The sequence below is a fragment of the Chaetodon auriga genome, chromosome 7 (assembly GCF_051107435.1).
Source record: "Chaetodon auriga isolate fChaAug3 chromosome 7, fChaAug3.hap1, whole genome shotgun sequence".
Taxonomy (NCBI): domain Eukaryota; kingdom Metazoa; phylum Chordata; class Actinopteri; order Chaetodontiformes; family Chaetodontidae; genus Chaetodon; species Chaetodon auriga.
In genome coordinates this window covers 21969973-21992500 of record NC_135080.1, presented here as the reverse complement: position 1 = coordinate 21992500, position 22528 = coordinate 21969973, and the positions used below count along the sequence as shown (strand labels likewise).

At 42.5% G+C, this 22528-nt stretch overlaps 1 protein-coding gene and 1 long non-coding RNA gene across 2 annotated transcripts; one reads left to right on the top strand and one right to left on the bottom strand.

The window, feature by feature from the left end:
* Positions 1–6491: 6491 nt before the first annotated feature.
* On the bottom strand, positions 6492–10128 carry LOC143323838 (homeobox protein otx5-like). The gene is made up of 3 exons (XM_076735952.1): positions 9296–10128; positions 7853–8004; positions 6492–7642 (listed from the first exon to the last, which is right to left on the bottom strand). Exons 1-3 carry the CDS (start codon positions 9393–9395, stop codon positions 7004–7006), a joined length of 891 nt encoding a protein of 296 aa, XP_076592067.1. The 5' UTR covers positions 9396–10128; the 3' UTR covers positions 6492–7003.
* Positions 10129–11504: 1376 nt separating this feature from the next.
* Positions 11505–21724, top strand: LOC143323546 (uncharacterized). Its single transcript, XR_013077404.1, has 2 exons — positions 11505–11686; positions 21026–21724. It is a non-coding gene; the product is annotated as an uncharacterized LOC143323546 (long non-coding RNA).
* Positions 21725–22528: the final 804 nt, after the last annotated feature.

The following is a 22528-nucleotide window of genomic DNA, read 5'->3' as shown; positions in this document are numbered from 1 at the left end:
GTTTGGTATGACTGTTTGTTGTGTGAGTAGAAAGTAGAAAGAAATGTAGCAGTGAGAGACAGGAACGCTGCTTAGACTGCATCTATCTGTACTAGCTGTACGTGCGGATGTCTGCTGGACTTCATCTCTGTTATGTCAGGCTTTTTTTCTATTTTTATTTGCAAGAGGTCAGAGTTTAATTAACGATACTTTATGTCCCATGATGCACTGGGCCTGCAAGAGACATCTGTCACCGGGGGAACATGGGAACCAATTTGTCATCTGGAGAGGGAGAAGGCTTTAATCCTGCCGATGAAAAGAGAAATGTCAGGAGAAAGATGGACACACAAGTGGAGGGATAGGGGAAGTGGGATGATGAGGAGAGAGTGACAGCGCAGAGAAGAAGAAGAGGAGGAAGAAGAGGAGGACGAGAAGGAGGAGGAGGAAGAGGGAGACGGTAATCCTGTCTAATTCACTTAGTGTTGCGCTGAGGGAGCAGGACACTAAGAGGATTTGGGACATTCTCTAAATTAGATCAGCAAGAATAACAAACTGCAAGGAGAGGTAGAGTGGAGGGAGAGAGGGGGCACACTGAGAGAGGTGGCATGGAGGAAGGGGTACACGAGGGAAGGCGGCGTGAAGGAGGTGACGTGAAGTCATGACGGGACAGAAGAAATGGGATATATCACACATCAGGAAAAGAGGAAAAGTCTGAGGAGAATTTGAAAGAAAATGGTTTTTAAAAAAAAGTTTGGGGCCAGTTTGCCTCATTTGAAAAAATGAGGGAAAAACAGGAAAGACTGGATGAAACAATGGTGCAAAGATCAGAAGCTTGTTCAGAGAGACCTCAGCAACCTGTTGCCTCAGTTAAAAAATTCACTCAGATGTATTGATAATCTAACTGGCACCGAACACATAACGCCCCCATAATCCAGACTACAGTTCAGTCCAACATATCATAAATCTGTGGCTCTAAACTCTGACTTTTGCTATTAGTGATATTAACTAGGTGTTAAGTTGTAATCTGGAGTAAAGCCCTTAGCAGAAGTGTATGCTGAGGTTGACAGTGGCTGGTTGATCCGTTCATACTGTAATACTGATCCTGTTACCACTACTAGCTGCAGATCACTCACACCTACTTACACTACAGCACTGTGTGATTTAGAAGCATTACAGCACGTTTACAAATCTCATTTAACGACTTGTGCAAATGATTACATTCTTTTAAATGTATGATCAATTAAAAAAAAAATGAAAAAGTCAAATAGAGTAACGGTTTTGATGTTCATTTGACTGATTTTACTGTGTTCAGTGTTGGGGAACAACAAAAACAGCTGACGTTAATTTTTGTCTAGTACTTCTAGTAAAACAACCAGTTATGTATTTAATTAGTTGTATAATGATGTTACTGTGAGATGGCTGTACTACGATCATATTTTGATAGAGATTTTATAGCAGGTAATTGATGTGTACATAGATGCATCATCACATATGTCACTGAGAAAGGCCGTGTATAGGCTGTGCAAATTAAAATCAGATTACAGTTAACATCTTAACTTGTAGTATTCCCCTTTTATTTCCTCTTATGTAGCTTTAAGGAGGAAAAAATCATCTTATTCCAGAGTGACTGACAGAATCCTGTTTATTCTGTGTCAACTTGTTCCAGTTATTCATTGAAGTTATATGTGTTCATACTGATGTCTGGTACATCGTTTTACACACACACAAGAATGCAGCCTAATATAACTTGGGAAATATTTGGAAACTAAAATAAAACTAAAATGTAAGATCAACTTTTGTGGATCTAAATCATGTTTGGCTGCACAGCACGAGTCTGTAATGACTGACTCACAGACAGACATGGTCTTTGTTAAAAGAGTGCTCCATCGATTTAGCACTGCACTGCACTGCAACACTGTAGGACTCACAATGAGCTGTTCAAAAAAAATGCACTTTCATTCTTCTTCCTTGTCCAAAGCAGCCAGCGACATTGTCCACAATGCAACTGGGGTGCCTACAATCTGGTCAAATATTTGTGTGTGTCATGCCAACAGCTAACCTTGAGCTGCTGGCCTCCAGCAGAGATGAGGAGTGGGCTATAGAGGTCTGCTCAGCTCACCTCTTTCTAACTCCACACCTCCAGATGACATCACTTGAGGACATCTGTCAGATTTCAGTCAACTTCTCTGCACAGCCACAAAAGGCTTTATACAACTTGTTTTCACATCATGCAGAAGTTCTCCACCTGTAAACAGACTTTGACAGAGTTAAACTTCTTGATGCATAATTACATAAAATTGACCAGCAACATTTCACTCTGCTGATCTAAGCCTCCCAGTGCTCTTTGTGTTGTCATATGTATGTGATGAACCCTAAAAGGCTTTAAACCATGAAGAAAATTCAAACCCGTGTTTAAATTATCACAATTTGAGTCACTGCAGAATTAAAAACCACCAAGAGGTATATCACTCATGCGTGGGCAGGTACAGCTTGAGAAAGCATCTCTGGACACTGTAGGAAGTGTTAATACGTCCATACATCCCGAATTACAACAAACAACATCACGCTACAGGCAGTGTTTTCAGCTGCTGTTCTAACCTGATCTGGCTTTGTTTTGTTCCCACACAACAGCACAAAATGTTCCTCTACTCTGAAATGATCTCAGTCCAACTCTATTTCATCACGGATTTCATTTCATTTGATTTTATTCTAACCCAAGCAAAAAACAAACAGAAAAAACTTATTTGTGAGTTTTGTGTGTGTGTGTGTGTGTGTGTGTGTGTGTGTGTGTGTGTGTATGTGTGTGTGTGCGAGCGCACCATTGTCTGTGCAAACATATTCTGTGTGTCTATCTGCGTCTTTTTTCTCTAGCTGTGTTTGATAATGACTGTCTGTTTGCATGTGTGCGTGTGTGTGTGTTTATGAGTCTATATGCATGTGTTTTATTATTATGGCTGTGTCTTTGTGTGTGTGTGTGTGTGTGTGTGTGTGTGTGTGTGTGTTTACGTGCGGGTTTGGGCGCGTGTATGCTTGGCGGCATTGGGATTAGGGATCGATTAAGAGGAAAATGGACTGCAGGCAGGAGGGAGGAAGAAGGGAGGAAGGGATGAAGGGGAGGCTGGTCAGCTCTGGCAGCAGCCTGTGGCATGATTACAGTGTGCCTCCAGAGCAGGCTGCCACCAGCTTGTTTGTTGGGGATTAGAGAGGGGAAAGAAATGAATCATATTTCTAAGTCCTGAGTGTATCTGTGTCTGTGTCTCTGTGCTTCAGAGTCTTCAGAGTCCATATGCTGCTGCTGGGGGATTACAGAAGCACACTGCCTGCAGAGCACAGGAGGGGGCCTGTCTATCTATCTATCTATCTATCTATCTATCTATCTATCTATCTATCTATCTATTAGTGGAGACAATGAATTGACTGCTTACAATACAAGTATGTTGGTATTCTAAAATTCAGTTGTCAGAGCAGCAATGCAACATGACATAACTTTGTAAATGAAAACCCATTAAAGTCCAAGCACGTCAGTGTCTGCTAATGAGCTTTCGGGCTTCACGGCCAGTGTTACGCTGTGTCATTGTGAGACTGAACCGAGTTCTGTTCTCAGGATAAGGCCCAGTCAGGAGGGCAAGTCTGAGACAAAAGGTGCAGCAACCAGCCATGAAGAGTAATTCTTGTTATGGTAAAGTGAAACAGTGAAACAGTGAAACAGTGATTAGCATCACATTTCTGTCTGATTGTGTTTAACTGGATAATCCGACTGAGCATTTCAGAGTTTACAATGTGAAGAACGTGACCAGGTGCAGCACCCTTACACTTACCGTTCAACATCAGCTCAAATGGAGCAAATCATTTGTACTATGATAAAGTATCTGAAGTAACTGTTTTGACATGGTTTATTGAGGATGTTCAACTCCTGATTCATGTGATCAAAATAGCAATGACCTCAATCCAAACAAAAGACTACAGAGGAAGCAGGACAAGAGTCTACAGCCATGCTAGCACCTCTGTGAGGCTGCTTTTAGACGGAGCGGAGCTTTGAGCTAAATGCTTATGTCAGCAAGCTAACATGCTAACAATGACAATTTGACTGTAACATGCTGATGCTAAGCAGAGAGCTACAATGTTTGCCATGTTCACCATCTTAGTTCAGCATGTTAGCATGCTAGCATTTAATTTAATTAGCACTAAGCATGAAGTACAGCTGAGGCTGATGGGAATGTGAGTTTTCCAATTATTTAGTCATAAAGTGAGACAAATTACACTTTTGACCTGATGATGGTGCTAAAGGAAAAGTTAAGAGAGCAACGCAGTTATTACAATTCATCCTATGGGATTTCACTCAAACCACAAATTTCAACCTCATGGTTGGATTAGGATTGTTCCTGTAGGGATCACAACTGACTGTGCAACATCTCATGGTCGTCCATCCAGTATTTGTGTAGATATCTCAGTCTGGACCTATGTGGTGGACCAACAGACTGGCATTTCCAACCCTAGAGTACGAGCCTGGCTAAAAGCACCAGCACCGGTTGACAGCAGTGAATAGACTATTACATGTTGGGTTGGACCACTCAAGTAAAACACATTTTGTTCTCACAGGCATCTTGTGTTATAAGATTCAAGACCCACAGCCTTGTTTCAAGAAATCAAGCATCTCAACCCTCCATGAGCTAAAACCTTTCATCCAGTGCACTCCTCACAACCCCTGCGGTGCTGACCCTCTGGTCTACGGGCCGACGCAACACAGAAACATTCAGCAATCCAAAATAATCTGCCCATCTCTCCTGCTGCAGTTTGGTGCTGGCTGGCGCGGTGGGACTCAGTATTATTGTTAGTTCTAATCTGTTTTCTGTCCTCTCTGCCCTGTTCCCTCTCATCTCTGCCTTATACCCACTCAACCTCTTGTATGGATTAGTGGAACGCTCCCAGAAACCGATTCTCAATGTCCCCTCTCTGCACTCCCTTTTTGTCCTATTGCAGCCAGAAAGGGAGGATTTTAAGGTGTAGCCCTAACTTGACTCGACACTGACAGCCAATATTCAGTCATAAAACACTCAAATCCAGTGACTTACAGAACACAATCAGTTTTAATGAAGTTGTTTAATGTCTCAGAAACATCATAGCTATCTAGCATGGTAGTGGTGAGACTGGTCGAACACAGGAGACAAATGAAATATACAAAATAATTCATGTCAGAAAAATAAGCAGAGAAGATTATAGTAAAGCAGAAGATAAAAGTACAGTAAATGATTAAGAAGCATAAACAGCATTGTATCCTATTACTGCTACTTTTACTGGATAAACCCCTGAGTTTGAAAAAAAAGAAGCAAAAACCAGAAAAATATAAACAGAAAAAATAAAAAGTTGGCAGTTTTCTAGAAATTAAGAGAGAGATTCTGTTGGGTGGAGTGCCTGCGTAACAACTCATTGCTGATAGCAGACATGATTGCATTTTCAAGTTTTAATATTTACAAAAGAATGACAAAAAAAATGGATATTAGCAACGTCCATGTCAGCTGAAGACATAATATTAATGATAGTAATAATACTGATAATAATATCAACTTCAAAAACAAATTACCACAAATTTTACTTCAACGCATTCACAATTTTTTTTAAAGAAACATAATATTGTTTAATTCTAATACAAAAAAAAAAAAAAAAAAAAATCAAACGATACATCAAACACATAAAGTGGTATCCATCACATCTTTACAGGCTGGTGTTGAGAGAGGCACCAAACTCTCTGTGCAAAGGGGGGCTGCATGGCGGCCCAGTCCCTTCCCTTTCTCTGGTGCAGTCTTCTCTCCCATCAAATACCTCACTGGAGCAGTTTGTCAGCTAAAAAATTTAGAATAAAGCCATTCGTAGATTTAAGAACTGCTTCAATGGTCCGCTAACTTCATGCAAACACTGTGAGGTGGAGTGGGGGGAAAAGTACTCGGCTGCCAATAGCCACAATGAGACCATTGTTGCCCAAATGGTCTGGAAGTGATCCTATTAAACTAACAATGTACTGCTAATGATTTCAACCATGCTCAAAGGCAACAGGTTTGTACTTCAGTCACTTCAGTGACCAACTCTACCCCCTCCGCTTGTATCACACACAGGCTGCAGAAGGTCAGCATCACACAAGGCTACTGGGAATCATCAGCGTCTGTCTGCTAAATATTTTTCACATGGTACAGATACTCCTTAAGATGTCTGCTTGGGTCAGTTGAGTTTGGCTCAAAACGTTTTGAGTCAGCTTGCTGATGAAAAGCAGCTTCATAAGAGAAATGCATTGCAGAAAATACGAGACAAAGGACGGAGGGAAGAAATAAACATGAGCTCTGGCTCTCCTCAGTTCTTGTGCTTCAACACGTCGACTTGAAGGCTGTCTACGCAGTAAACTTGTAGGTCACTGAACTGTTTTGCTGTGGCAAATTGAAAAATGAGCTCTGCTTCAAATGTGAAGGCCAGTCAGACAGTTTCTGAGTTCAGCTCTATCAAACAAATCAGAAGGACAAAATTCCTATTAAACAAAACTAGTGAGTTGCAAATCAAAAGCATGCATTCAGCATGTGACAAGTGATCTTTCTTCTTTGTGCACATTCACTCTGAATTCTCTTGTCACCAGTAATTTAGTTATTACTGTATTTTAAAAAACAATAATTTCTCCCCTCTAATCCTCTGAGCTGGAGAATTAAAGCTGTTTTATTCTACAGATATTGCTTTTACGCAGCCATTCTGTGATTTCAAGGCTGATTTCTATTTTGCTTAACTTAGAAACATTACTGCGATCTCTTTGTTACATGCCACGCCTCAACAGATCAGTTTACTTCCACACACACTGTTTTGAAAAAAATGAAGACATTATCTCAGCTGATTAGTTCTTCAACTGATATGATCAATTGATTTCTGTGTCCCAAGGTCTCTGCCTTCATCTAAAACACACAAAAAGTATTCTTGGTTTAGTCGCCCTACTTTGATTTCTCACTTCTCCCTGGATCCCCTTCCCTCCCCGCCTCCCACTTGTTGTTATTTACAAGACTTGGAACTTCCAGGAGTTCTGGTCTTTGTAGTCCAGACAGTCAGTGGCATTGAAATTGAGCTTCCAGGCAGATTGGTCCTTGTAGTCTAGACAGTCGACAGCTCCAAAGCCCAGCGAGGCGGCCGTGTAGCCCTGGGAGGAGAGCGAGGCAGGGGACTGGCTGAGGGGCCCACCCATCGAAGAGGCTGTGATGGGGCTCAGGGCGCCTCCGGTGCCTGACAGCTGCGGGTGCATGGGGGACAGGTAGGAGCTGCAGTCCAGACCAGTGAAGTAGGAGGAGGAGCCTGCATAGCTCTGGCTGTAGGCTGGGGCCTGGGTGTAGGTCATGGGGTAGGTGGTGGTGCGCTGCATGCAGGGGGTGGTGGAGGCAGACAGGGGGTCTGGCAGCGGGGAGATGGAGGCAGGGCTCCAGATGGACACCGTGGCGCTAGCAGAGCTGGAGCTAGGGGTGATGGCGGTGCCAGGAGGAGGGGGTGGAGGGCTGTAGGGTCCATTGGTGGGGTTGGCACTGGCTTCAGCGTTGGCCTCACGAGCAGGGGATGCCTTCTTTTTAGGGGGTCGTGGTTTGGACTGGCCTGTGCTCTGCTGCTGCTGCTGGCGGCACTTGGCACGGCGGTTCTTGAACCACACCTGGAGGATGGCAGAGATGCATCAGAGAGGAAGTTAATTATAAAATCAACACTTCATTATCAAATCCATTGCTTTTCTTAAATATTGAAACCATAATAGCTGCTATTGTGAGGGCGTGTGTTATTTCTCTCAGACTCTGAGTTTATACTGAAACATTTCTAAAACGTTTAATACTTAAACAAGACTCTATACTGGTCTGTAATGTGTTACCTGGACTCGGGACTCGGGCAGGTTGATCTTGAGGGCCACCTCCTCCCTCATGAAGATGTCTGGGTAGCGGGTTTTGGCAAACAGAGCTTCCAGGATGTCCAGCTGTGCGCGCGTGAAGGTGGTGCGCTCCCGACGCTGTTTGCGCGGAGTGCCTGCAATTAAAAAACAAAACAAATCACACATTATTATTATTATTATTATTATTATTATTATTATTATTAATTGTAGTAGTAGTAGAAGGAGTAGTAGTATATTGCTTCCGATGGTTTTATTCGGTTGGTATTTAAAAGATGCGCCAGACTGACGCTACTTAACGGCGCACAGCTGTAAAGACGATGGAACTGTGTTGGTTCAAACATTAATCGCGTGCACACACACACACACACACACACACACACACACACACACACACACACGCACAAACGTTCTTGAGAATTTCAACAAAATTCAGTGGTTTGGAAATTGCACTAAATTCCAGTGAGGCTATCAAAATCCATGAAGGCGTTTTTAATGAAGGCTGTTTTAGTTTTTTAAAAAAATCCAGAAAAAAATGAGTAAAAGATTTCACTTTCTCTTGAATTCGCAAATAATAGACGCGGTTCTGTCGTTATATTTGTGAACATTATTTTACAGAGCATATCTTACCAAATACTGGATAAAGTTTAACGAATTTTAGTCGACTAGTTAGTCGGCCCATATTGGCTTCTGGTGGTGTTTTAAATGGATCGAATAAAATGATGTAACAGCTCGTACGGTTTTATCTTTTGTAACGGAGACTGTTTGAATCGAAACGTATAAAGTTAGCAAACGAAAGCCAGGCCGAAGCACTGATGCTGACTCTTCGTTGATTCAAACTCTAATCTGCAACAAGAAGGCCAAGCTTCTGTCGACAGTGCCAAAGCATCACTTCATTCAAACTCTCCTCTCAAGGATGACAGATGCTGATCAGGCCATGTAGACCATCCGAACAATATAAGACGGCTTCATTCATGGAAAACATTATGGCTGAAAATAGAATACAATGAACATCCTTTGGTAAATAGGTTACATGTTAAGAGCAACAGATTGGAGTCTGGTTTGATGTTAAGCATGTGTGAGAACAGGCTGCGTTTGTGTTCACACACATTTTTATTGTTTTTTGACTCTGTAATCCGCTGAACTTATAGGTCAAATGAACACATGTTGCGATGGCTGAAGAATCAGAGACATCTATTCAAAGTTTAACTTTACAGCTACAGTTTTTAAGAAAGTATCATACAATTGATTTTTTTGTATTTTTTTAACATTTTGCGCGAGACATATATCCGGGGATGTTTCTTTAAATTATTTCAGTTTCTGCATTTCCAAATGGACATTTTTTTCCCACATGGAACAGCACTAAAACGACACGTTGAAATTATTGTGGAAAAAGCATCCCGACAGAAGACAGAGGCCATTACTTACTGGGGTATCCAACGGCGGCGGAGTGGAGCAGATCCATACCCGGGCCGGACAGCGTTAACCCGTTCACGGCGTAATGGGGTTGCTTAATGTAGGACATCATGCCTCCTGCCGGCTTTAAAACACTCCCTCACTCCCTCACTCTCTCTCTCCTTCTCTCAGACCGGGGGCCGGGTCTCCTAGCTAGTCTCCAGGGGGTGTCTCTATCTCTCTCTTTCTCTCTCTCTCCCTCTCTCTCTCTCTCCCTCTCTCGTTTTTTATGTCACTCCCTCCCTCTCTGTTTTTCTCGTACTCTAGGTTGTTTGTCACTTAGTTGTTGTTTTTGATTTTCCTTGCTGGCCTCCTTCTTTGTTACCTTTGTATACTGTTCTGACTTAGTGCCGTCGAACCAGGCACCTGCGGTTCTAACTGTATAAATAACGGCGGTGCGCCTTTGCGTCTCTGTTACCCTGATGCGTAAAAACACAGCTATTGTCGGGACTGGGCGGATATGTTATGTTTCTTCTATCCAGATAAGAAGGATAACAACAACTAGAACCAACCCAAGACCAGAAATTAAGACACCAGTTAAAATAAAACTGAAAAAAAATCTACAGGCTAACTAAACTAAACAAGTGCTGTGACGCAGTTTGTCCATTAAAGTCGTGCGTAATTGCGGTGCGCACCGACGTCGACAGGTGAAAGGTATCAAAAGCAGAAGTTCCACAAGTCGTTCGGCCGTCTGCGGTCTGATGGGCGCTGAAAAGTATCGGGGCCCCTGATGGAACCTGGTCCCTGAGGAGAGGATCTGGATCTGCAGAGTGGACAAGTGAGGCGAGCAAGAAGAGGGTGGCTAATTAGAAGTAACTTCTTACCCAAGTAGACACCCAGAGCCCTCCCTCCCTGCCTCTCTTTCTCTCTCTCTCTCTCTCTCTCTCTCTCTCTCTCTCGGTCGCGCTCGCGCTCGCGCCAACAGGCGCGCGCATATACTTATTCAGTCATTATGTATTCATGTTGGTTCTGTAGTGCTAAATATGATGATTTGACAGAAGAATGTGCCTCTCAGAGAGTTCTAAAATAATTTTGTGTCCTTTCTATATTGAAATTTGTTGAGACGTTCAAGCTATGGTCCAACTTTTTGTCGCAGCACTGTTACTGACACCTGTTGCACCGTATAATTAATAAAGATTAATCTGAAAAATGCAAAGACATTTAAAAAAGAAAAGAAATCAGACTCTAATTCTGCTGGGGATCATAGCGGCACTAAGTTTACTTCCAACAATTATGGTGAATGTCAGGCCGTCTTCTTGTCTGGTTTAGGGGAACCCCAAATAACCATCTTTCCGAGTCTTTTCCAGGTTTTATTTTGCGACGCATTTTCGAAATTGGCCTCCTGAAATACCTGGGCGGCCCTGGTCTGCCTGAGTGTGGATCAACAGAGAGGCGGAGAAGGGGGTACAGGCCGGATTAAAAGCAGCACAAAGACCGCGTTGTTCTACTATTAAATCCCCTTCTGATCCCCAACATGCTCTCTCCAGAACATTCATCCATTATTCACCACGGTCAATAATAATAATAATAATAATAATAATAATAATAATAATAATAATAATAATAATAATGTTGCACGTTGCATCATGACTGGTTGATTTATATAATTTATTGGGCGATTTACATCAATATTATTAATGTAAACGTTTAATGTAGATGATAGGCGGGTAAACATAAAGTAATAGGTAGACTACTTTAAATAAAACAGGCAACAGGTGTCAAAAGTCCAAGAAAATAAAATGTTAAACAACTGAACTATTTTTTAAAGGAGAGAGCACGATAGTTTTTATTTATTATACACTTTCTGTGGTATTTTAGCCTCACAGATCTATCGTATATACATATTTCAACAATTCAAACAACGCTGAGGATATCTGTGTGATTACAGGTCATGTCGATTCATTGTTTTATTCATTTGATTTCGTCAGAATATTCCAGTGGAGGCTCCGGCGCTCTGAGTTGTGTCTCTGTCCCTGGTCTAGCTTTGGCCTGTGCCATCCTCTGCGGCGAGACAATTTCACAGTGTCCAAAGCCGATTCTCTGCGCTGGTTAATTGAATCGGATTTCTTATAGTTTAAAATCCACACACACACGCGCGCGCACACACACAGACCCATGTAGCTACAGCCCAAACTGTATAAGGGGTTTATCCAGCTCTGTAAAGCCAAAGCGGAGATATAAAGACACACACAGAGCCACAGAGACACTCCACCGGCGTGTTTGAACGTTTCTAATAAAATGTCTTCACCTGCTGAGGTGTGTGTGTGTGTGTAGGCCTGGCTGTTCGAGGCCTGTGTGTGCGCGTGTGTGTGCTGCTGATGTCTGGGTCTGTCTCCAGTGGACGCCTCACCTGCTCACATCCAGGTACGCTTTGTTTGTTTGTTGTTTGTTTGCTTGTTTGTTGTGTTTTGCTGTTTTGTGGATGTAGCTCGTGCAGCTTGAACTAAGATAGCAGAGAACAGGTACTCGCGCTAACTGTGGGAAGCCCGATGACAAGAATGTCTCGAGACCTCGAAATGACAAAGAGAGAGGGGGGAAAAAACGACTAAAAACGGCGGGAATCGGGAGACACCTCCGATCTGCCGCGGAGCGCGCGACACTGCGCGCGACACTGCTGTGCACGCGCGCACTTCACGCACCTGCTGCCCTCAGACTCTTCTGCTGCATTTTATATTATAGTCTGCTTTATTTATTTTTATTTATTTCATCTCATTATGTTAATAATAAAGTGCTATTTTATATTTAAAGGCTGTGACAAGACTGAAAAGATTCGGAAAAATATGCTAAGCTTTTTAAAATAAACTATGATCGTATTTTTATTTTTTCCACTACAGCCTCGCTTTATTAAATAATGCAAGAATATGATGTAAGATAATCGTATACGGAAAAAGTCGTAATTAATCAAATAACTAACCTAATCTGCGATCAATCAAGTGAAATGTCATGGGAACAGAAAATCCCAAAAAGAGGCCTGTAAACGTGGTGTTTGTGCCTGCCAATTATAATGATAGGCCTACATTTGTCTCTGGCTCTCTATATGACTCTAAAAATATTGTTACATTGGAAAATATCGGCAAAATAGGAGATGGATGTTGCATTTGAGTAGGCTAACTGCTCAATCATTTAAAATGAAAATGATCAGTAATCGATTTTTTTGATAGGTCCACTGTGAAATATCATTGTCAATGACTCTCTAAATTCCTGCAGAGACACTGTAATAACAGCTGAGCACGAAACATTCATCCCGTTGATAATCATTGGTTTTAATATCACCTACAAATCAGTGATCACAAAAGTTACCAGAAACTCCTCATTCATGCTTTTTCATCAGACAGCAGTTTGCACGACAGCTTAGTGAAACCGGTTGTCTGTTTTATTCAGTTGTATTAATTTCAGTCATTTTTTTCCCCATCCAAGTAATTCAGTTTGAAAAGTTTAATCCTGTGTTTTTCCATATGGACTGACACATAATTACTGTGTGTAGACATGACCATACATAAATACTATATATTAATGCTCTTTAAGAACAAGACAGCGTGTTTTATTGTTGCATGACTGATGTTTTGGGTTGTTTGTGTGGAAATTGCTCTGTGATGAAGGACTGCTGGTAGTTTGGATGCACTAGGACCCAGAGAGGACGCAAATTAAGGACAACCAGCACATAAGAGGCTTAGTACATCTAATCTATACTCCAACACACAAACACACACACACACACACACACACACACACACACACACACACACACACACACAGCATTTCATAAACATCCCATTTTGAAACAAGCACGCATACACGTCCCAAAGGCAAACACAGCCATTGTATTTTCATTTAGTTTTCATTTTCTCCAAACTCTTTTATTCCCCTTGTTGACCTTAACTTCCATCCCACTTTGTCAGAGAACATTTGCCCATATGCTCCACTATTTGTCTCATCTCATTTCATTAGCAGACGTGTATCCATGCGTCCTTCCATGAACTAAGAGCCAGGGAACAAACTCATTCATTCTCGACAATTATAGTAAAAAAGAAAAAATACTCACGGTCTTCCTCATTCAGACCGGTGTGATATTAAACATTTCATCATCCTGTTTTACTTTTCAATCAATTGAACAACCACTCCCACAGATCAAAAATGAAAAAGGATTTCAAACTGAAATTGAAATGAAGTTTGACTCAGACGCAGCTTCAACACAATCACCATTATGGTGAAGCCTCCTGGACCCTTTTCATTAACAGAGACAACAGGCCGGCCTTTTTTTCTTTTCATTTTGTTTCACAGAAAATTGAGAATAATGAAGCTACATTTTCCCAGAATCCTTCCTGGTAAACCAGCCTTTGATGCGTGCATTTGATTCCAATCCACTGTGTGTGTGACGCTGATGATGAAAACATGAAAAGAGGAAAGACTGCTAATGATTTATGTCCATGTCTCCTCTATTGAATGATTAACTACGGGACATAAACCAAACACCATCACCTCCCAAAAGACCCAAAACTTACACACACACACACACACACACACACACACACACACACATAAACGCATTATATAAACACACAAACACTTTTCCAGCTGTTAAGCACCTCTGACATCATGTTGTTCGATACACACACTGTATTTTTGTATGTCTGTGTGCGCACACTGTGTGCTTATAGTGTGTGTGTGTGTGTGTGTGTGTGTGTGTGTGTGTGTGTGTGACAGTTACACACTCACACATACACACACGCACAGAGTTCAGCCGATTTATCATAATATGCTTTATCTGAAAAGTAAGTATCTTACCTCGGGATAAAGGGAGGAAAGAGGGGTTTGTGGCCAGATTGACAGAGGAAGGGTGGATGGAGAGAACCGAGCGCTCGCTGCACAGGGACAGGGAGCAGGACCTTCAGCTCTGGGCCTGGATCGATCACTATTGATAAGGTAACTGAGCGTTATTGAACAGGAAGGAGTGGCGCTAACACAGAGGGCCGGAGAGGGTAGTGTGTGTGTGAGGAACAGGCAGTGTAAGGGAGAGACAGACCAGGAGGAAGGCATGTGGTGCTGACTGTGAGGGACTGGTGGAGGTCAAAATTGTTACTGGAGGAAACTGGGTGGAAAGTTATGGATGGGGTGGGGTGGACGGAAGGAAGAGTGGAGGAGTGTAATGATAAAACAGGGCAGAAACAAGTGGAGGAAGAGAGAGAGAGAGAGAGAGAGAGAGAGAGAGAGAGAGGGAGAGGCAGATGGGGAAGGGGGTATGGGAGGGGCACCGGGACAGAGCTCATCTGGGTTTTCTGAGGGTCTTGCTTTGAATTTTATTTTGTTGTTTTAAATATAATCAAACTATTGATAGACCCTCATTTTGCAATTTAGATTGATTTTGTGTTCATCATATTAATGTCTATAATGCTTATGTAGTTAAAAGCAGTGTGTGTGTGTGTGTGTGTGTGTGTGTGTGTGCGCGCGCATGCATGTGTATTGAGGTCAGTGTGTGTTAACTCCTCATTAAAGTGATGTGAGGATTACTCTGCGTGAGTCCAGGCCAGACCATGTGTCTCTGTGCGCAGCACTTCATCTACAGCAACACAATGGGCCACATGAAATGAAGGTCCCATAGTGCATGCAGGTTACACTACATGGCCCTGCTGTTAGACTGCCATTGCATGCCATTAGTGTATACATGTATGCTATATGTGCAGGAGCATGCTTGTGTGTGTGGGAGTGTGTGTGTGTGTGTGTGTGTGTGTGTCCATTTAGTAAGACTCTGTTTGTCGGCAGTTCGTCATGGGTCTAGGCTAAAGATAAATGCAGGCTGTGGTTGCTTATATAATGAGGAACTAAGTGTACAAGTGTACATACTAATACAGTATACATATATACAGTTGTATAACCTACAGGGTTATATATAGACATAAAGCAGGTGTGTTGGTTTGCTAGTTTACTTGCACATAGCTATGCCAGTAAAAGCTTAATTACATAAGTTTGCTGTTGAATCATGTCTATAGCTGCACAAGTCACATTAACAGTGTAGTGCACATATTATATTTATTAATTTTACTATCAAATATGTTTTATGTTCACAAAAAATATTGACCTAGATCCACTGCCAGGATTTGCACAAATTCCTCCAAATAATTTTCTACCAGTTATCCACTGACAGTGGAAGTTAGTGGTAATGACTGTAACAGTGTTTGGGGAATTAAGGAGTATTTTAGAGTTAAATGTAGATATATGTATAGCAAGTTTCCCACCATCTATACTGAAACTGAAAACACAGCCTATCACTTCATTCATCCATTAACTTAATTTCATGTTTTTATGCCTCCATGCCACTGACAGCCATGGCCAGAAACCTCAGGAACACCTTAAGGGGATTTCTTTAAATTTGGCCCAAATGTTCACTTGGACTGAAGGATGAACTGATTAGAATTCTAATCCAAAGGTCACTGAGATCTCACAAAACACATTTTTAGCCATAACTCAAAAATTCATGCAGTAATTATGACATATTCACACAAATGTCCATAGGATGAAATGATGTGATGATGATGTGATGATGTCATAATGTTCTGCAAAAACACTTTATTCAACATCATCATTCAGGACAAGCATTGTAGTTCATCACAGGCTCATTGGTTCTGCTGATATTGAGCTTCAGGTGATCGTTGTTACACCATGTGATGAAGCTCTCCGACAGTCCTCTGGACCCCTCTGGAAAAATAGTGTCTACGTGAAGACAGCATGTTTCTGACTGGAAATTATTCACTGGAATCATACATGTCAAGATTGAAGACTTCCATTTCACCAAAAAAGACATTTGATACCTTTTCATACATTACCATACACCACATTGCTAAGATACAGATTTATAATGTGTATTATGGATGGAAGAGAGCGTGGCTGATGAATGATAATACATTAGGATGAGGGTTAGGGGATGAAGGGTGGACACACATGGATGTAAACTGCAACTTGACTGGCAAATGTGAGCCAGTAATTCCAGTTTTTAAACACCTCCAACCTCCATTCAGAGTACAGCTTTGTGACTGTACTAAATAACCAGAAAACTGGCCACAAACAGTGGTTGGTCCCATTCCTTGACAGCCTACATTCATAAAGGGAAACTTGGCTCTCATGGGGACGAACGATTGCTTTAGAGACTGTTGAAGCGAGGACTAGCCTGTAGTCAGTAATGATTTTCCAGGATGAGGTGTATTGACCAGCATTTTTAAAAGAACGTCATTATGATGATTGTGTGTCTTTATCCCATATGGCACCCTCAGCAGCCTCTGAAGAGTCCTTGGTGCTCGCACAGTGTATGTATGTGAGCATGAGATCATCTGGACATAATGTCTGGCCAGCATCTTGATCAATTTCACAGACATTAGACCCCCTGCTGTGTGTATGTGAGTGTCCTGCTGTCATCTGAGGGTAGACAGATCGCTAATCCACTGCAGACAGCAGCAGGTGGGGTGTGTGTGTCTGTGGGTGTGTTCACTGTCATCATTTAGCAACCTCTTGACCACTGTCTGGGTGTTAGCAAGTTAACACCTGTTCATGCCCTCATACTCATACACTTGTAATAAGATTAGCTGAGCAATTTCAGTTGCATTTACATATCCAGACTAATATCAAACATTTGCGGCTCCACGGCCATTTTCAACAGCAAATAAATTACATATGGTAGCAATAACGTTCACATTCTTTACCTGTTAGCTGGCTATTCAAGACTTTATAGTTAAATGATTATTCACTGATAGTTCATATGTTATAATTAATGAAAACATCCAGCTGATTGTACAGACATTAGATGATGCACCACTTCATACAGAAAGAAGTTATTCAGCATTTAGTGAGGTCAGGTGCATGGACAAGATGCAACACACACACACACACACACACACACACACACAGAAGTTCTCAACTTCTTTAAACAAAGCTCATATGTGCATTCATGCGTGGTTTCATATGCACTGCCTTATGAAGGCAGGCCTTGTGTGTGTGTGTGTGTGTGTGTGTGTGTGTGTGTGTGTGTGTGCACACATGTGTGTAAACCCCCTCTGGGCATGTGTTCTGGGAGCATGTGTATGGTGGTGTGCGGGTGGGCGCGAGTTGAGGTGGGTGGGGTGAGTTTGAGTGTGTGTGTGTGTGTGTGTATAGCGTGGTACAGTAGCTTGCATCCCCCAACACCACCCACCCCCACCTGCACCCCCACCATCCCATATGGCAGTAGACAGCAGTAGTAATCATGGAAGTGGAGCAACAGGGCCTGAGCCTCACTAATCCTCTGCCACACTCCGACACGTGCCACACTGATGCATATACCCACCCTGCACACACACACACACACACACACACACATACACACCCACACACACAGTTATTGAAGACACAATAGACACCCTACATGCATAGCAGCACACAAATGCATACACCAACTGCATTTGTGATAAAATAGAACAATGTTTGCATTACTATGTGAGTGCATAAAGGCCAAGTGAACTCCCCGCTGGTGCCTGAACTAACCCAGGATTAACTTGCATCATTATGAACACTGTGTCAGACACACGCACATACACATCTTGTGACTTGCAGCTACTACATGGCATGCAGGACCTGTAAAGCATCATCTTTCAGCCTACCCACAGCGTGAGTTTGCTTTAAATTACACACAGTGCAAACCTGAGCAGGGCGACACACAAGTGCAGCATGCTGGTAGAAAACTGCAGAGAGCTTTTTTTGATGTATAAAAGCACCTTGCACACACAAAATCGCATGCCCTCACACACACAAACAGAGTCACACACGCACCCACTGCGACACGTATACACACAAAACCTTTAACTGTGACGCACAAGGAGACAGGGCTACAATGGCTCTCTTATTGTTAATTGGCTGTTTAATCCCGAGGAATGCGTCTGATTAGTGCCCGCCGGTGGGTCAGGATCTTGCTCAACACTCGCCTTCACAATGGACAGGCTGTAACAGAGATCTAGGAGCAGGCACACACACACAATGGTGCACACACAAACGTGCACTAACACATGGACAAAGGTGTGCGCGTAAACATTCAGAGTGCACAAGTCACACAAAGAAACACACAATTAAGCTTCAATACGTGTGTGTGCGGACACGCAGAGCCACAGTGGTCTCACATACCCCCTGAAGTAACACACACAAAGTGACCACACATATGCTGCAGAACTCCCAGCATACACCTGCACAGTAGAGAAGCTAAGAATGGACAATAGGCAGATGTAGGAAATGTGATCTGAAAAATAATTAACCTTTTCCACATCATCTCACCCTTACATCGAGCAGCTTGTACTGTAGGCTCTTGTATTGTATGTGTCCATTGCTAGCCGCCCAGAGTCTCGTCAATCACTCCTTTACGGCCCAGAAAGAGAACTCTTTTTGCAAATCTGTGTCAGAACCTAGCTAGCTTGCTAGCAAAGCACATTAAGAACACACCGTTACACCATCTATCTCACCATGATCCCAACTGACGATATGCTACACCATAAGGCTTTTGCACTGCAAATGTATGCTGCCAGTTCAGTATTTAATTAGCTAAAAGGATAGCTTTCTCCATTTTAAACTTCTGACAGAGAAAATTCACCAAAGAAAGTTGCACTCTGAAGAATTTTCCTGCTGTTCAGGGAATCCCCTCGCTGTAGTCATTCCATTAAAATCAACTGGATTCTCCGCAAAACCGTGGCTGCTGTGACTAGGCTCTCATGTTTGTTTTGGGGTCGAGGTCCAGGGTGAGGTTTGGTCCATGCTACAGTGGTCTGCATGCATCACAGAGTCCATTATGACTCTGCATATTTACCGTAGGGTAAAAGGATTGAATAAAACTAAAGGAAATTAGATTTTACAGCAGGAGGTCGTTTTGAACTGTCGAGGGATGGATAGAGGAAATACACAGACAGAAAGGGATGATGAGATGTCAGACTGGCTGCAGGTAGATAGGTAGGGTCAGAGGTGACAAAGGTCTAAGTGTGTGTGTGCCTATGTGTGTATTTGTGTGTGTGTGTGTGTGTTCTGTAGGAGGTCCAGGCAGGCTGCATCACTGCTGACACACTGCTGCTGGTAAATCCAGCTTAGTGTGTCTAAAACAGGACTACGAAATCTGCCACAGGGCCCCTAATGCTAGGGGCTGTCACCCTCAATCACTCACACACACCTAATCCCCACGCCGTGACCCAACACACACACACACACACACACACACACACACACACACACACACACACACACACACACACACAGCCTGGCTCCCCAATGCACTGGGCCCATTCAGCTAGGCAGGCAGTCCCAGTACCAGGAGACGCCAGCCACAGGGTCAACATTACATGTCGGGGGAGGGAGGAAGGGGCTGGTGGCTGAGAGGAAGGAGAATGTGGTGTGGAGGAGTAGGAGTAGCAGGACTTTGGTCGAGAAGGAGGTGAACAGGTGGAGGTACTGGCCACGGTGAGGCGAGAGCAGATAGAAGAGCATAAATAGGAAGGCAAAGGTGGCCGAGGTACTGAAAGGGTTCGGATGACAGGGAACGAGGTGAAGAAGGCAGGAAGTGCATAAGAACGTTAGAAAGTGTACAGGTTTGGAGCAGGTGCAATAAAGAGGAGTAGGGGTTGGTTAAATAAGACCAAAAAAAATCTGACTGAAATCAGTTTATTGCCGGCAGAATTTTGATATTAGGCAAAGAAAATGTTCTGAAGTGCAGAGCTGGTTAAATGCATTCAGCTGGTGTTCCCCAATATATACAAAATCTAAAATATTTACAGTATATATACGTATATTGGGACTCAAGAGTCCCATTAAATTAAAGGACTATGCCAGGACACTGTCCTTTCAGTTACCATAATGCCAAGAGTGAGAACAGAAGAACTTCTACAATTTCAATATAATGTAATGAATATTTGTATAATAGCAATGTATCAAAAATAACAAAGTGAAAATAACTTGACAATGTGAAAGGGGTCACTCATTATGATGAACCTCCAGAATCTGCAGCTCCCCTCGGCTTTACAGAGCTTCATAAGGTTCAGCTCGCCACTCTCATCGCAGCTTCATGTGGCCACAAACACGACTCCAAATCAATGATCATGTTGTTCCGTGACAGCTGGATGTGTGAATATGCCAAGTTTGTTTTGGTCAAAAACTGACAGGGACTCCTTTGTTTCCACACCACAAAATGAAGATGTTTCTGAATCTTAGGCAAACATAATGAAAAAGAACATTCTACTATGAAGAGGTTAGCGTTGTTACATTGGGAGCTTGTGTTTGCTGTAACACTATTGTTAGCACGCAAATGATTTACTCCAGGGTTGTTGTTTTTTTTATTCACAAACTATCTGGCAACTCGACCAATATTACATCTCCAAATACCTTGTTTTCTTTTGATGCTTGACAAGGCCTCAGTTTTCACAGCACACATATTAACAATGGCTCAGCTCTATTCAAGTGTCCCAGTAAGCCATGACAGTGACAGTCAGCCAGCATGGACAACATACAACTTTATGATCCCTGCGCCAACATGGTGGACTGACTGACTGTGGCTTGCATGGTTACAGTAAATGAATCCGGATGACTTGGATGACACTTTGAACTGTGTGACTGTCTTATTTCTGGATGTCTTCTTTCTTTGTTGTTTGTGCATTCATGCAGAGTGGGTGCCTGTGGATCCTAACAGTGGTTCTACTTTTTGTGTTTTCCCAGGTTATGGTGTGCATGCAGTGCCAGACATGAGGACAAAGAGACAAACATGAGATATGTCCAGCTTCAGGCCACCACTTACTACAGCAACCTTCTTTCCAAATCTCTTTCACTGTGTTTGTTTTTACCGATGTATTCCAGGCTTTGTACCTCTAAATACATGTTTTTTTATCAAAGAAGACACGAAATTCTCCGGCCTGAAAGGTTATGTGGACACAGAGGAGAATTAAGTTAAGAGGCCTATCAGTGTAACTCAGGATCGTCTTGCACTTGTAGCTTTAAGGAGACTAGCAGGGCTTTTTGCTGCTCTCACTCAGAACATAATACAAGCCTCTCAGCCTAAATCCTGTGTCTGCAAACAAACTGACGATCCACTATTTAATGATCCCTGTTCAGTCAGAAATTAGTGACTATTTGAATTTCTCGGTTTTTTTTTTCTCTAGAGTAAGTGTGCACTAACTCAGGCACTGCGTTCTGGGCAACTCTTGGAATTTCCAGATTTACCCCCACTAGTACAAATACTCAGAAAGGTTGCATAATAAGTTGTGCATCTCTCGTTCACATAACACCTCACAGGTAAGTATGAAGGGAAAAAGTTTTTGTTCATGTTAAAAAGAGAATATTGTTAGAATATTGTGTCTAGTAAAGTTTATTTTTGATGACCTGTGAACTCTGTAAGAGTAATAAAATTGTGTAAATCCACAGCATCGTCCTTCAGTTTGTTACCTTCATATTTGTAATAAAAGAAAAGCAGATTCAGGTTCCAGTTCGTCATCATTGTATGTTTTCATGTCTAAGTGTGGATGTGTGTGCGCCCAGAAATGCAATACATTCAGACTGCATAACGTTCAGTAATTGAACAGGACAGTGATCCTTATGGTCAGACTGGTGGTCACTGTGGTGGAAACTCAAAGTGACGGACACACACACACGCACGCACTCTGAGAGGCACACATAACAAGATGCCGTGCCAGGATTGGCTGTCTGACAAACACACGCAAGCAGTCTCCAATCTCTGAAGACTCGGAAGTGTAATTGTTTACAGGAGTTAAAATAGGTTTCCCCAAATAGAAAAGTACAGACAGAAACACTGAATTCTGGTACGACACACTCAAAGGTGGAAGCAGACCTAATACTGCCATCTAGTGGTCACATGAAATACTCAGGATACTTTCAGTGCAGTGAACAGATTGGATGACTGACAGCACAGCACATGTAAGTTCTAAAACAAAACAATACTAATGCCCTATTATAGCTGCTAAAATAACTGAACACAATGCCATCTGTCTCACTTCCTAATATCTGTGTGTTTGACAGCGACTGCACTTAGTTCTGAGCCCTTGTTGACTCATTTCCAAATACACAATATTACTTGATGGAGTAACTTGTGGATTCAGCCCCATCTTTGCCTTCTGACCGGTGAACTGACCTGCTGTCAGTCAATAGCAACGACGCTGATGTTAGGTTATCACCTCACCAATGCCATTTGCTGTTCCACAAGGGGAG

Coding starts and splice junctions, on each gene's coding strand:
- LOC143323838 (XM_076735952.1), bottom strand. CDS start 9,395: ATGATGTCCTACATTAAGCAACCCCATTACGCCGTGAACGGGTTAACG. Junction 8,005..9,295: donor CGCCGCCGTTGGATACCCCA/GTAAGTAATGGC, acceptor TTTTAATTGCAG/GCACTCCGCGCAAACAGCGT. Junction 7,643..7,852: donor TGCCCGAGTCCCGAGTCCAG/GTAACACATTAC, acceptor GCCATCCTCCAG/GTGTGGTTCAAGAACCGCCG.